The sequence below is a fragment of the Amblyomma mixtum genome, chromosome 8 (genome assembly GCF_055824585.1).
Source record: "Amblyomma mixtum isolate Tamu chromosome 8, ASM5582458v1, whole genome shotgun sequence".
Classification (NCBI taxonomy): Eukaryota; Metazoa; Arthropoda; class Arachnida; order Ixodida; family Ixodidae; genus Amblyomma; species Amblyomma mixtum.
In genome coordinates, this window is record NC_143019.1 from 120,821,958 (window position 1) to 120,836,554 (window position 14,597).

General features: G+C 45.3%; 1 protein-coding gene across 1 annotated transcript in view; it reads left to right on the forward strand.

Annotated features, from left to right (window-relative positions):
- LOC149334137 (cytosol aminopeptidase-like) overlaps positions 1 to 11,394 on the forward strand; it is a 39,767-nt gene extending 28,373 nt beyond the window's left edge. The window contains exons 11-15 of the mRNA XM_089555030.1: positions 576 to 678; positions 3,519 to 3,598; positions 6,533 to 6,682; positions 9,637 to 9,730; positions 11,208 to 11,394. Of these exons, the coding sequence (XP_089411156.1) occupies positions 576 to 678; positions 3,519 to 3,598; positions 6,533 to 6,682; positions 9,637 to 9,730; positions 11,208 to 11,269 (489 nt within the window). The 3' untranslated portion in view covers positions 11,270 to 11,394. The remainder of the gene's footprint in view (positions 1 to 575; positions 679 to 3,518; positions 3,599 to 6,532; positions 6,683 to 9,636; positions 9,731 to 11,207) is intronic.
- The last annotated feature ends 3,203 nt before the right edge of the window (positions 11,395 to 14,597 follow it).

A 14,597-nucleotide genomic window follows, 5' to 3' on the forward strand; every position in this document is an offset into this window, starting at 1 on the left:
TGTTTTATAACAGCTGTCAGTGCTCTCGTAGTTCCAGTTAAAAAGATGTTTTTGTAGTGTTGTTGTGTGGCGAAATTGCTTGTTAACTGCCTTATTTCTGCAGAGAAAATGGCTGTTTTTGATAGGTTTTGGACCGAATTTTTGTCCGCAGAACTTGTGAGGTGTAAAAAAATACGAAGTGCAAGAAAATGATGGCAGGAGAATGTGCTTCCTGGAGACATTCATGTCAACACCAATACTTGGTACGAATTTTGCGAAAAAAGTAACCAAACACAAAAAAGTTGAAAAAAAAAAGTATATGTTTTACTGGGTAGTATCTCTTAGAGAAAAAAAGTATTGGAAAAATTCTAGAACGTAAAAAGAATGTTTAAAATTTGTGTAGAAACTAGCCCCCCAGAAAATGCGCAAATCATGCGAGTAAATAAGATACATTGTGAAGGCTTGTTTCATTGATGACTTATTCTCAGTTGTGAATAAGTTTCGTGTATTTGACGCTAGTCAGCATCAGCATCCTGTCACCCCTATGAGTCCTCTTTGGTCCCACTGACATTGCCTGCTTAACTTGGACCGTGCAGGTGGACAACACTGATGCTGAAGGCCGTCTTGTCCTGGCCGACGCACTCTGCTATGCGGACACCTTCAACCCCAAGGTGGTCATCGACATTGCCACCCTCACTGGTAGGCGTTGTTGTCTCACTGGCACGAGAATTTATGTTGGGGGCGCAGCGTTTAGCACTGTGTGTGAGGTTGTGTTGCTACTTGGAAGTGCGCATAACATTTGTTGTCAAGGAGCAAGCGGTTTTGCACATAGCGGTGACCTCATTCCTTTGGTCACTACATCAAGAAAGTAATGGGGTGCCTTTCACACACAAGTTTCTGGATATTGTTTCCTGCGATGAGCGTGCATGGATGTGATAACAAGCCTCTCACTTCCCAAACTGCTCAGTAGCTAACTAGTGCCTCGGTTCTGTCAGTCTTGATGCCATCGGTAACTTAAGAGGGTTCTTGCACAGCTTCCGCTGTTCGACCACGATTCATGTTCCACTCGTGGAAATACGGGACGTCCTACATCCGCTGCTGTGGACTAGGGTGGTGCTGGTGAACGATGTCAGGGTTAGGCAACGTAAATACCTCTGAAAGCATAAATAAGATTGGACAGCCATCGTCATAGCTCGGTTGGTAGAGCACTGGACGCTAAATTTGGAGGTCGTGAGTCGGTATGCCACCTGCTACATGTTTTTTTTTTCTTCTACTTTCTAGCAAATTATCTTTCAGCCTTAGATAACTGCTCTCTTCATTTCTCATTTAGAACATCGCAAGTTTCAAAATAAGGAAACATTCCCTCATTCTCCTTGGTTTCAATGACTTTTATCTTCCTTTATAGTACATATATCATTGCTGTGATGTTATTCATGTTACACAGAAGCTGCAGAACTGTGCTTGCTTACAGGCGCAATAGGGTTTTCAGTGGTGCTCTTTGTTGTGAGCATTGCTGACTGCAGTCAGAAATTGAGAGTGTGTGTTCCTTGTTGGTGTGTACATGTGTAGGGTGCGAGGACTGTTACGTGGCATGTTGGGTTTTTCCGGTTAAACTTCCTTTTGGTTCAATCAATCAATCAATCAATCATTTTATTTCCTTAGAAAAGGAGGAGTACGGGACTAAAAGCTCGAACAGCTTGACGAGGTCCCGACCCCTTGTTAGTTGGCATGACAGCAGGATGACGGCCAGTCTTACACAAAAATGAAAAAATATCACAAAGCAACGGGTAATACAGAATGAAACAAGACGACAATCAATCGGAGAAGCAACAAAAGGTAATACAGATAAATCAACACACATAAGCAACATTAGTGAACAAAATTAGGCGAATAGGAAGGCATGGTTTAGTCTTGCGAATGAAGAAGTTGACAAAAACGTTTAATGCGACACTTTCGGTTTCTGGAGGGATCAAAAATTTTCTAAAGCAACGAAAGCTCCCGTTTGTAAAGGATGTTTGTATTTTGTGATGCATTTATATGAAATCTTTTCAGCATATTAGAAATAATTTGATGACTGCTATCACAGAATTTCACTGTTCTATTTCCAAAAAGTGTCTCGTTATCTTTATTTTTCCTCTGAATCTTGTGTAAAGGGTGCAGAGCTAAGAAAGTGTGGCAGAAAGCTGGTTCAACATTCGTTGGGTTCCTGCTGTCGTCCTACAGGTCAATTAATTCTTAGAATTTTTTTCTTTCCGCAGAGCTTCAAACATTAATTTTGAATTTTCATGATGCACTGTATGGTGACATATCTAGAGTGAGAAAAATATTTCATACTAGAAATTTAAAGCTCACAAATATTAAAAACAAAGAATGTTGCCCTGCGCTGTGGTCCTAGCAGTGCAACAAACAAACGAGGTCAAAATACGTTAACCAGTCATGAAAAAAATCTGCTCTGCTACTTCAGTATCTAGCCACAGAAACGAAACGGAGAAAAATGCCCATTGTTTCACCGTTTCCCTAAAATGCACAGCCACCACAATTAACGAATAAATTTTTGTTTAAAGTACTCCCCGGTCAATTTCAGCCCCAAAACTTGGGAACAGCATAAAAATAAATGAGGCATACAAGCAGGTACAACAGTTTTCAAAAAATAAAGTTTTTTGGCCATTCTAAGGGATTTCAGAGCTGCGTCCTGTGCCTCCTTAGCAGAAAGACGTCATAAAGCAGTCACTGAAGGTTCTTGGTGTAACTGGCTACCAACCTCAACCATGCATTGGTTGCATTGATTGCATTTGTTAAATCTTGCTTTGGTTACCAGCGTCACATCAGCTTCACCCCATGTCACACAGTTTGGGTTGGATTAGCCACTGGGGTGGCTCAGTGGTTATGGCGCTCGGCTGCTGACCCGAAAGACGCGGGTTCGATCCCGTCCGCGGTGGACGAATCTCGATGGAGGCGAAATGCTAGAGATGTGTATGCTGTGCGATGTCAGTGCACGTTAAAGAACCCCAGGTGGTCGAAATTATTCCGGAGACCTCCACTACGGTGTCCCTCATAGCCTGAGTCACTTTGGTACGTTAAACACCATTAAAAAAAAAATTGTAGGGCAGATTGCACTCGTGTGTAAGACTGATGACACAGCGATGCTCTTTGAGTTTGGTTTCTATACTACGTTAACCGTGATTATACTCGTCATTTCTATCTGGTGTCGTCTATAGTACTCCCTCCTCCAAGATCAACGAACACTCAGTCATAAGTACGTACAAGTGTTTATTTCAGTACCACCCACGGATGCCCGACGCCCCCTGTTGTCGCAGATGACAACTACTAATACAGTAGTTGGGGTCTGCTCCGGCAGGGGGCGTCAGGTGTCTGTGGGCGACCTCATTACTGCGAACACCGCTGTGCACAACTAACGGGACAACCTCTGGCTTAAGCACCATTGCTGTTAAAAGTTTGGGTTGACCTCACAGTGACGAAACCTGGTCAAAGTCTGCGTTGCTTTACTTGTGTTCTGCACCTCCTCCCCTGTGGTGCAGGTGCCATGGTGGTGGCACTGGGGGCCGGTGCCACGGGTGCCTTCTGCACCTCCAACGCCCTCTGGAACCTGCTGCACGAGGTGAGCGCCCCCTATTTTGAACAGCATGCATGGAACGGGCAGTCTGATCAATCACCCATCTAGGGGGGCACATCCCAAGCTGCACTAGTGAGCAGCCCAACATTGGAAATGAATGGTTTCACCAGGATCCTCTGTAGGACCGGACTCTGCCAATACATTTCCATTACAGTAGCCGACCGATATTTTGGACTCCAATAATTCGGACTTGCGCAATATTTCGGGACTTCGCTGAGGAACCATCATGCACCTCATAGGAATGTGTACATTTTCACGACCAATACTTCAGACTTTGTGGAGTCGAAAAGTTGGAATTTTCGGACTAAAATAGGCGCCAACAATATTGTGATGATCATTTTTCAACCGGAAGCCCGTCATTTTGACCTAATATAGACGTGAGCGGGCATCGCTGTCACAAACAACCCGTTTGCCACCACCGCGAAAGGCGCCATCTTGGATTTAATTGGAATCAGCTCGGCGGGCGCAATCGGACTCGCTTGGATAGGCTTGGCTATTTGTTCTGCATCATGATGTGATAGGGTGCAGACATGAAGAAAGCATGGCTATGACTCAGATAGAGTCCAATATTATCACTTGAAGGCGGAACATGGGGAGCGGTGATTTTCGTGATTTTGAAAGCTGGTTTTTCGCAGAATGTGTAATTTTTTAAATTCACAGATTTTTTGGACTGTTCGATTATTTGGACCATTTTCCGCGTCCCGCCAAGTCCAAAAAATCGGTCGGCGACTGTATTGGGCCATTTAGCTGTGCTGCTGGGGATGGATTTCGAAGGTGAAATGTTTAGGGGTGTGCGAATATTCGAAATTTTCGAATATAATTCTATTTTTATACTTTTAGTATTCGTATTCGATTCGAAATCCAAGTATTCGTGTTGTCTCGAATATTCGACCCGACGCGAATATTCATATCTAGCCGAATATTCATTGTGAGCACCGGCGTTAATTTCGGTCAGCAAGCCCTATCGACAAAGATATAACAACAAGGCGGCGCCCAGAGCAATGCGCATGGACCTCCAAGGGCCATGCCGTAGCTGACTGCGCTGGTGAGCTTCTTAGTGGCTATACCTGCGAAGCTGGTATAGTAAGAGCTGTGCACGAAGTACCTCGCAATACGTGCCAGTTCAGTGCCAAGTGAGAGGGCATTTTCTGTGGCTGGAGGAGTCGTTTCAGCTAGAAGGGAACTACTACTGTCTGACCATGTGGAGCAGCCAGTTTTCCTTCACGACAACCTTTTATGTTCATCCCAGCAACGCGCGTTCGTGCTGATGGCAAGCTAGCCTTAATCAATGCTGTCTACCAGCCATCTTCTCTGATATTTCCACTCTTCTAAGAATAATGTTCGAGACTGATACTTTTTGTGCAGCCACACACACCTTTTGTGTTCATTTAATCATCGATAGTTGAACTGTGATGTTCTTGGGTGCTCAAATTAATGTTTTGTAGAGATTAAATGCGCCTGTCCTTGATTATTCGATATTCGATTCGATATTCGGAGCCAAGTATTCGTATTCGATTCGTATTCGAAGAATTTGATATTCGCACACCCCTAGAAATGTTTTATTTTTTGCTCTGGAGTAATGAAATTTGACACGCTTATTGGACAGTGCGCTGAATGAATGAATACAAATTTTCGCTCGCATGTCTTCAGTAGTTTTGATGTTATAAATTTTTATGTGTTTCATTGATGTGCCAAAATTGCAGAAAGCCTGGCTTGGCAACAAGACATGGCAGGAGCCTTGGTCCTCTCTTGCGTTTTAGCCAAAGGAATGGTTCTTGCTGCAACATGCTTGAAATATTTTTTTTCAGCCTTGGTTTTTTTTCGACCCAGGACATTATGTCTATGCATGCATAATGCACTCATTACCATTCAAGATTAGTGACAGAGTGATAAAATGAGAAAGTAATTGAGAAAAATAGGCACATCACTGCATAAAGGATTTATCAAGGAACACAATGCATCAAACTTCCTGAAAATTCATGAAGCCATCGTCATGCTATGCTTTTTGCAAGCAGGGCAATCAGGTCAAGAAACAGTTTTCAGAAAACTGCCATTTTCTTGGATATCTCAGCCAGTTTTTTTGCTACCTACGATCACAAAAAATATTCTTTAATGTCCTTTCCAGGCTGTTTTCGGGGAAGATCTTTTTTGATATTTAGTTAGAAATATCTTATGGATGTGAAATCTGGTGTTTCCTCAATTTCAATTTCTTTCTAGATTTTTGTGATAAGAGTGGCCTTTCTTTGATGCCATCGGCCCTTGCCACAACGAATGCCGTTTTTGTTTCAGCTTGCATTATGTTATGTATTATGTCTCCCATTATGGGTTGAACTGCATTTCTGGAGTTTAGTGCTGTAATTCCACTGCAGCATTGTCCTCGTCAGTCAGCCATGTAATATAATGCCCTGAAATGCATAACATACCGTTCATTGCTTAACACGAAATCGTTCATTCTTTGCACCATAATAGACTGGAATAACTTGACATCACACATAGATACTGAGGTTAACTTACAACTGTTTCAGCATTCGTTAAAGCAAACCATGGACTAACAGATTTTGTATTTTTGTTGCATTATGTGCATTTTCTGAGTATTTTATTCTGCGTTGTTTGTTGTGTTATTTGTGTACATTACTAGCTTTATTTCATACTTCGTTATTACGTACATTTTGTTTCAAGTTCCTGTGCTGTATTTTCATCCTTATATCCTCCCCCCCCCCCCCCCCTCCCACTCTATGTAACACCCTCGCACGAGGGCCCTTAGGGCTATTGTAAATACATAAGTAAATAAATAAAAAGCTTCCCACGCAGATATCAGGCCTTGAGTTGGGCCCTGAGTGGGGCACACAGTATTCCGTAGCTTGGGCAAGCGAGTTCATTCCTGGAAACTGTCTCAACCGGATGTGGCGTGTGCTGCAGGCTGGCAGTGTGACCGGTGACCGAATGTGGCGCATGCCCCTCTACGAGCTGTACCACAAGCACGTGACCAAGCCGACCATTGCGGACATCAACAACATCTCCAAACAGGCCGGGGCCGGAGGATCCTGCGTGGCGGCCGCCTTCCTCAAGGTGGGTGGGCCACTCAGAGCACTAAGCGCTTATCCCCACACCACTAAAGCTTTGTAGGGGCCTAGTTGGTCGGGCATACTGAGACTGGGGAGCGCTAGGTTCTAGACAAGGGAACAACACACACAAAGGAACAACGCGAGCGCCAACTTACAACTGATGACATGGCGTAAATTTATACCCATCTAATCATGAGACGCGTTATAACCTGCCAAGATAGCCGAGCAGTCGTACACCATGCAAGATACAAGCTATCCTCGCAAGTAATGAATTTGAGATCTGACCAGCTAAAAACAATCTTTCTTTTTTTGTTTAAACCATGTACGGGTCACTAACACACCTGCCACCGTCCTTTACTGAAGCCATGCATCACTTGCGAGGATAGCTTGTATCTTGCATGATTTTCGACTGCCCGGCTATCTTGGCTGGTTTTAACGCTTTTATGTTTGTGTGTCCCATGATTAGATGCGTATAAATTTACACCATCTCCAAAATAAACTCAGTTGTAAGTTTGCGCTCATGTTGCTCCTTTGTGTGTGTTGTCCCCTTGTCTAGAATCTAGCGCTCCCCAGTCTCAGTATTATCCCACACCACGGGATACAAGGTGTTCTTGAGATGTCGTCCCAGTTATTTGTGAAGAAAATTAATTAGGAGCATTGAAGGAAGGGTAATCCGAGGGTTGCTGAATCCATTTGACACGTGATCATTCATTATGACTTTTATATCATTTCCATGCAACCTGCATTTATTTTTCTTTCATTGCCTTTCTTCTTCCTGCATTGTTTTGGCTTTTGGAGCATCTGTTTTTGTTCACATCTGTGTTATTTTCGTTCGTTCACATTTGTATTCACTCTCTTTTGGTTTCGTATTTTGCATCTCTGTCACACTTATTACTTCTCCTGTCTGTTTATGCTTTATTTAAGTTGCCGTGATATTATTTTACTTTTGATGTCTCCCGGTACTTTCTGTCTTGGTCTTGCTGCATATTCTTGTATTCACTCCTTTTGTAATACACTCACCGACCAATTTCCGGGACCTGGCGATGCCCAAAAAATCTTCTGAATAGTAATGGAACAGTTCCAAAAAAAGTTGAACTTTAATAACTTTGCCTAGGAGACCTTGCTTTAAAAATTGTCATTTACCGTATAATGCGGAATATAGGTCGAGGCGGAATATAGGTCGACCCCCTTACCTTGAAGCAAAAAAGTCAACATAAAAATTATGAGGCACAAAACTTCGTTTTATTCACTGGTGCCACCAGACTCGTAGCCTCCTCATTCGTCCGAGCTGTCTGAGCTCTTGTCCGAAGACGACTGCTCCGCGCTGGCTGCGTCCCACAGCATGTTGTCCTTGATACCGTCCAGTTAGTTGCTAATGCAACATTTCTTGAATGCCCGCACCGCCATATCGTCAGGCAGCGAGCGCCAAGCCTGAGCCAGCCAGGTGGCCACAGTGGCGAGAGGCGGCCTGCGCAGCCGGCCGGTGGGAGGGTTGTCGCCCGCCATCCACTGATTGTAGAGTTCACGCACGCGGTCTTTGAAGGGCTTATTCAGCACGACGTCCAATGGCTGAAGTCATGCCCCCCGGAATGACAATGAGCTCCGTCCTCCCATCGCGGAGCGCCTGCTGCACACCGGTGGTCAAGTGCCCGCAAAAGGCATCCAACATGAGCATGCTCGGACACCGCAAGAGTGCGCCGGGTTGTTGATTCCAGACGGTGTTGATCCAGTTCACCATGAGGGCCTCGTCCATATAGCCCTTTTCGTTCACACGAACAACAACGTCCCGTGGGAAAGCTTCTTTCGGCAGTGTCTTCTGCTTGAAGATTATATATAGGGGCAGCTTTCTGCTGTCTGCAGTGCACGCGAGCATTACCGTGAAGCGTGAATGCTCGCCGAAAGAAGCTTAACTTCCTTCGTGCCACGCTCGCACACTCTGGTGGACAGCGGTATGTGCATTTCATCGGCGTTGCCGATCTGTCCCAGCAAGTAGCCATGCTGCTGCCGGGGATGGATATTATACCTCTGGAATTCAACCAGCTTGTCCTCGTATGCCTCTGGAAGCTTCTGGCAGATTGATGTGTGCCGGCGAAGTGCGTCGCATGAAGCGACGAACCCAGTAAATGGAGCCCTTGAATTGCTCCTGGGACAGTCCGGGTTCACGGGCGAGCTCGATAGCTTTCATGCGGATAAGCTCTGCGGTCACTGGCGAGGATGTGGCACGATGCTCGCGGACGAAATCTGCCACCTTGTCTTCGAGCTCAGGGTGCACCGTGTGGCGCCCGCGAAAGGACGTCTTCCGCGCGTTGCAGGCAGACAGCTCGATTTTCTGCGCTCACCAGTACTGGACGCTCTTTTCCGAGACACCAAAGTGTCGCTGGGCGGACATGTTCTTATACTCTTCAACGAATTCGATAATTTTGTTTAAATGCCGCGGTGAACTGAGGTCGAGTACCGGTACTCATTTTGCGGGCTGTCGTGAAATTAATACGCCACAACGCCAAGAATGATTACCGCCGTCAACATTTGGCCGCGTCGGCTGACAAAGAGGAAGGAAAGAATCGTCAACATGGAAGCGGTAATGATGCGGATGCCAAAATGTCCGTGGCTCGCTCATGTTGCCAGACGACTATTCAGTTTGTGCCAAAGGCAGGTATATAAGTCGAGGGGTGACCTTTTGGTTATATATAAAAAAGGTCTGTATAAAAAAGGCGGATCGAATTGAATGTCAAATAGTTTGCACGACTGAATATTCGAAATGATTGAATATTCTCGCAAGCGTAGTTTTAGTATCTGCTTCTTTCCTATTTAGATAACTTCTTCCAATTTGTTTAGCACCCTGTCTAAGTGCTGTGCATATAATGTATTTTGTAGTATGGGCGAAGGTGTTTGTTGCCTTTTGCACCAAAGGGCTTTTAGTGACGTTTCTCACTGCCACTGCCCGTGTCCGTGCTGCAGGAGTTTGTCAAGTGCCCCCAGTGGGCGCACCTGGACATAGCGGGCGTCATGGAGAACAAGGACGACGTGCCTTACCTGGGTTCGGGCATGGCCGGTAGGTGCACCCTCCTCCTTCACTGAAGCCCAGAGGGAAACGGGGATCTGGTGTTTAGTGTAGGACGGTGAAATTGATTTCATTGCTGGGATGGCATAGGCCAGGGTTTCTCAAACCAGGTTCCTTTTGAGTTCTCTGAGCCCTTGGATCAAAGCGCATGCTTTTCAGCCCCCCACATCATTTCCTTTACCCACATTATCTTTTGGGAATAATCACGCTGTAGTCATTCTTCACTCTGTGGCCAGTGGTTATGGATCAAATTTGGCCATTTCTTTTTGTTTTTTGTGGCGCCATACATCTCTATTTTCTTTTTGCATGCATCTTGGGTTGGAAGTGGCTGAAGCCAAGAAACATGGGATTTGGCAGCACCTTTCGAAAGCCGTTAGGTTTCCCAAGGTTTCCCAGAGGCTAGAAACTTCTAGAACGTTTGGTCTAGCATATGCTTCCCCATTTTATGCATTTGCATTATCCCATTGTAGTGTGCACTGTGAAATGGCGACATTCAGGTTTTAAATCACAGTAGCTATGGTAGATCATGCGGGGGTCTACCACGTTTACTCTGATGTAACGCAAGACTTTTTGTAGTCGAAAAACAGACGTGAAACTCACCCCTTGCTTTATAATTCTACCTTACATGAATTCCGGTGTGACACAAGCCTCAGTGATTATCGAGAGTTAGCTCTCGCGCTGCCTACCGCTCGTCAGAAGAAAGGGCCACCAGTGCAAAAGAACGTTGTAAACGACGCGCAATTCGAATTTGCTTTAGGGGAACCAATTTGCATACGGATTAACGATTTTTATTTTTACGCCTGGAGCCCCGTGCGTCTTACCAGGAATGGGTGCATACTACCCGCCGCTCATCCAAAGCTGCCCTAGACTCTGCAAATAGATGAGCTATGCTGGTAACTTAACCGTCTAACCACAACAGACCACCAGTGGTTAGGGCGCCCAGCTCCTGACTCAAGAGATGCGAGTTCGATCCTGGCCTCGTTCCAATCCTGGCCATGGGGCATTTTTGAGCGTTGTCCTTGATAAATTTACCTTTGATAGCTGCTCTGCACTTACTTTTTCTGCTTTACTGGGAGCATTCTTTTCCTGCTTTTGAAAATTGACATACACACCAAAACGCTTTTTTGTATTCACCTTCCAACACCCTCTCTCTTTTTTTTCTTTTTTATTGTTTTTAGCATGTATCTTATTCCTATGCACTTTTCTGACCAGTGCGCCGTCACAAGTGGTCGTTAAGTACTCTGCTGTTATATTCACATAGGCTGGTCGTAATAACTATAGTTGCTGGTGTAAGCCTGATAAGCCTAGGTCGTGCATTTACTCTTATTACAACTCGTGCACATTCAAGTTAGCATATGGTGCTGTACACAACAGGTCCAGTCTTTTAGAGGTTTCGTTTTGCATGCACGCCCATGTGCTTCGCGAATCTAGCAAATGTTGAGTAAAGCCGAACTTCTTTTTCTTACAGGTCGACCAGTGCGCACCCTGGTGGAGTTTGTGGAACGCGTAGCCAAGCTGGAGAAGCTTTGATGGGGGCCAACCCACTAGGCCGCAACAACAGTCCATTTTAGTTTGCGGGCTACTTGTTGATGTGTTTTTTTGCAGCAAATCAACGACGTACGATTAAAAAACCGTCCTTTTTTTGACACACATCATTCAGTAATATTTTTTTCGTGCAAGCAGAAGTCGTGAAAAGTGTGAAGCTCTGGGTTCTCCAGAGGTATACTTGTAGATGTGTGGCTTTTGTCAAAACTTTAATGCCCAAGGTGTTTCTTTTTTTTCTTTGGGAGGGGGTTCATCTTATGTGGCTCATTGTACAGGTGCCGTCAGAAGTAAATGGAAGGCAATATTAACGAAAAAATTTAATCATTGCCCCCCCCGAATTCATGCGTCCTTGAATACATATGTAACAGCCTAATTGTGATTGTGCGAATTGCACTGTGCGCTAACAAACATGGACCATTATGCTTTAGATTTAAAGAAATTAAAATGTTTTAACAAAGTCGCCTTCCGTTTACTTTTGATGGCTCATTACACAACCTCAGCATTCTAAATCTCTTGTAGGTCAAAGATTTGTCTTCACCTCTCCGAAGGCTTGGACTTCCGCAAATGCTACTACAAGAGCTTGCTACTCGGCTTAGAGACAGACCACCCCTGGGCTTTTTACATTTGACGAAGACTGCACATCTACCACAGAGCACAGGGCCTTTCCATTTGGCTCATTTGTCAATAAAATGCTGCAGGTTAGTATTCTTCAGGCAAGAGATAGGGGTTAAAAACAGCTTCAGTTGAAGTCAAGTGTTATTGAAGTTTGGCAGAAAACCTTAATCACAGCTGAATGAGAGAACTGAAACCTTGCACATTGACACTGAACAACAAAAAGCTCAAATCTAGTAGCTTCAGCTGCAGGATGCACCTATTTCAGTTTCAGTTAATTTCAGAAAAAAATGGGCAGAAGGAAGCGCAAAGTGAAAAAAAAAGTGCACACCAGACTCCTTTGCCTTTTGTCCTTTCTTATATGTGGGTTGCATAAATACAGAAGTCTGCTTTCCAGCAAAGCAAAAATACTTCACTAAGGCGGTGCGGCTAATCCTACGGGCAGAAGTTACGTGCAGTGCTGGAGATTTCCATTCCATGTCTTGCATGTGCCTATACTCTCGGACGACAATTACCCACTCCTTATGGCATGGGCACAAAGGCATCTCACTTCCCTTTCCTGCCTAGCTTTGGCTGCAGAGCTGCAGAAAACTTTGCATGGCTGGGTTTCATCCCCCGTTGCAAAGTAGTGGCTCGGGAGAACTGTGCTTAATACCTTAATCGTGATGGCAGCACAGTGGATGAGTGTAAAGGAGACTCATGGAATTTCTCTGAGTCTTCAGTGCTGCACCTAATTTCTTCTACAAAAACTGGTCTGGCGGCCATGCTGACGGAGTTCACCAGTGTAGGGAAGCTGGTTACCAGATTTCTGCAACCCACCTTTTGGGAAATTGATTGGATCAATCTTTTTAGTCGATGATAGAGATCGGATTGATTGTGGTAAGTTCGAGACATTGATCCCTGCAATGGTGGCTGCACTTCCAATACTGGCAAAGCACAAAAGTGCCTTTGTACTGAGACAATCCATATTGGTGATTGTCAAACAACCCTGTCCGGCTGTTCAAAAATGGTCTGCAGACCAGACCACTACAATCCAGTGTTCTGTTGACCTGCAAAACTGTGCTAAATGCATTTATTTCGTGTATTTAAGGTGGCATATAGACCTGATACAAAAAAATTGGCTGTGGCTTAGCTAAGGTTAAGCCTGGATAAACGAAAAGCTCTCGCCGCTTTTCAGCCAACTCCCAAGCTACCACTTCTTGATCGGTGTTTCTGCACCGTCCGACTGCTGCTGCTGCTTCTCCTTGCATGGCGAGTGTCTGCGCCTGTTCTATGGGCAAGCGCGGCTTATACTATACTCCTGCTTTCAAATGTGCACTGCGCACGGCTGCGGCGAGAGGTCAAACAGCTGCTCGTTTAGCTCTGGCGTTTTCATTCTTTCTTCAAAACCGCTCGACGTCTCCCGAAGTACAGTCTTCGCTCACCTGGCCACTCCCATTTGACGCAGCCAAACGCCGCAATTCAGCGTCCTTTTGCCGCCGTTTAGCAAGGCGTGCCTCTCGTGCTTCTGGTGTTTCAGCCGCTTGTCTAGCCTTGCACTTTTCATGTGCTCGCTGCTTTTGAGCCAACTCCCTCGCTACCACCTCTGGGTCTTTTTTTCCTCCTTCCATGGCGAATGTCTGCGCCTCTTCTACGGCCGCCGCCGCTCAGTCGTTCTCGCAACGCCTTGCGAAAGAACCTTCTCTTGTGACGGCGACCGCGCGGCAGCGGCGAAGGGTAAACCGGTGGCGAGGAGGCGAAGTGGCGACGTAGCGCGCGCCGCGGCGGCGCCCCGGGGTGGCTCACGCGAAGGGCGGTGTTGACGAGCCTAGTGAAGCTTTTCGCTTCAAAATTCTTTGTTGTATGCTTGCATACTTTACTGCGGATATTTTTCTTGTCTCCATAGCTTACATGCCTTGCCTAGTGCACCTTAGCAGCTCGGAGCATGAAGTATGACAAAGCAGGGGTAGACATTAGCACAAGCTTATTTATCATTTTCTAGGAGAAGGGAAAAAGTGCTTGTACAGTACAGTGGACTCGTTAATTAATTAAAACATCGAGCAATTAGATATTTTTGTTTGAATTATCAAGATTGCATCTCATTATGCTTTAATACTAGATCTGAATTGCTTTATGGATTTCTATGAGACAAATACTAGTATTTTGCAACTCTTAAACCTGTTAGCATTCACCACCAAAGTTGATTTGCCTTTCCCCGTCTACCCCTGTCTTGTGATGGCCTATTGCTAATGGAGGGGTACTGATGTACTTAGTGAGCCACATTTTTGCCCCACACCTATCTGGAGGGAAGCCTGTTTTGTTATCCAGTTGAGAGGGTATTGTATAGCCTCTGCAGGGAGGAGGAAGGGGCGCCTCCTAACCTGTTTCCATTCACCGCGAAAAGCGACTCCCTGTCTTGATCTACACCTGCCTTTTGATGGCCTACTGCTCGAGGAAGGGTGATGACACCATTTGCGGGCTGCGTTTCTGTCGCGGCTTTCTGGCGGTGACGTTCTCGTGCAGCAAGCATTAAAAGAGAAGGATGCATACGTCCCGCTGAAATATTCATGTTACATCCACTCCCTGTCAACATTTCGGCAACAGAAATGAGCAAGCCTACAGCAGGATATTTTCCCTCTTGAAAACACAGGAAGGAAATTGCACAAAGACGCACTACACAGACTTTGCATGTGGATGATGTCCTCACTTCTCTTGTTTTCGT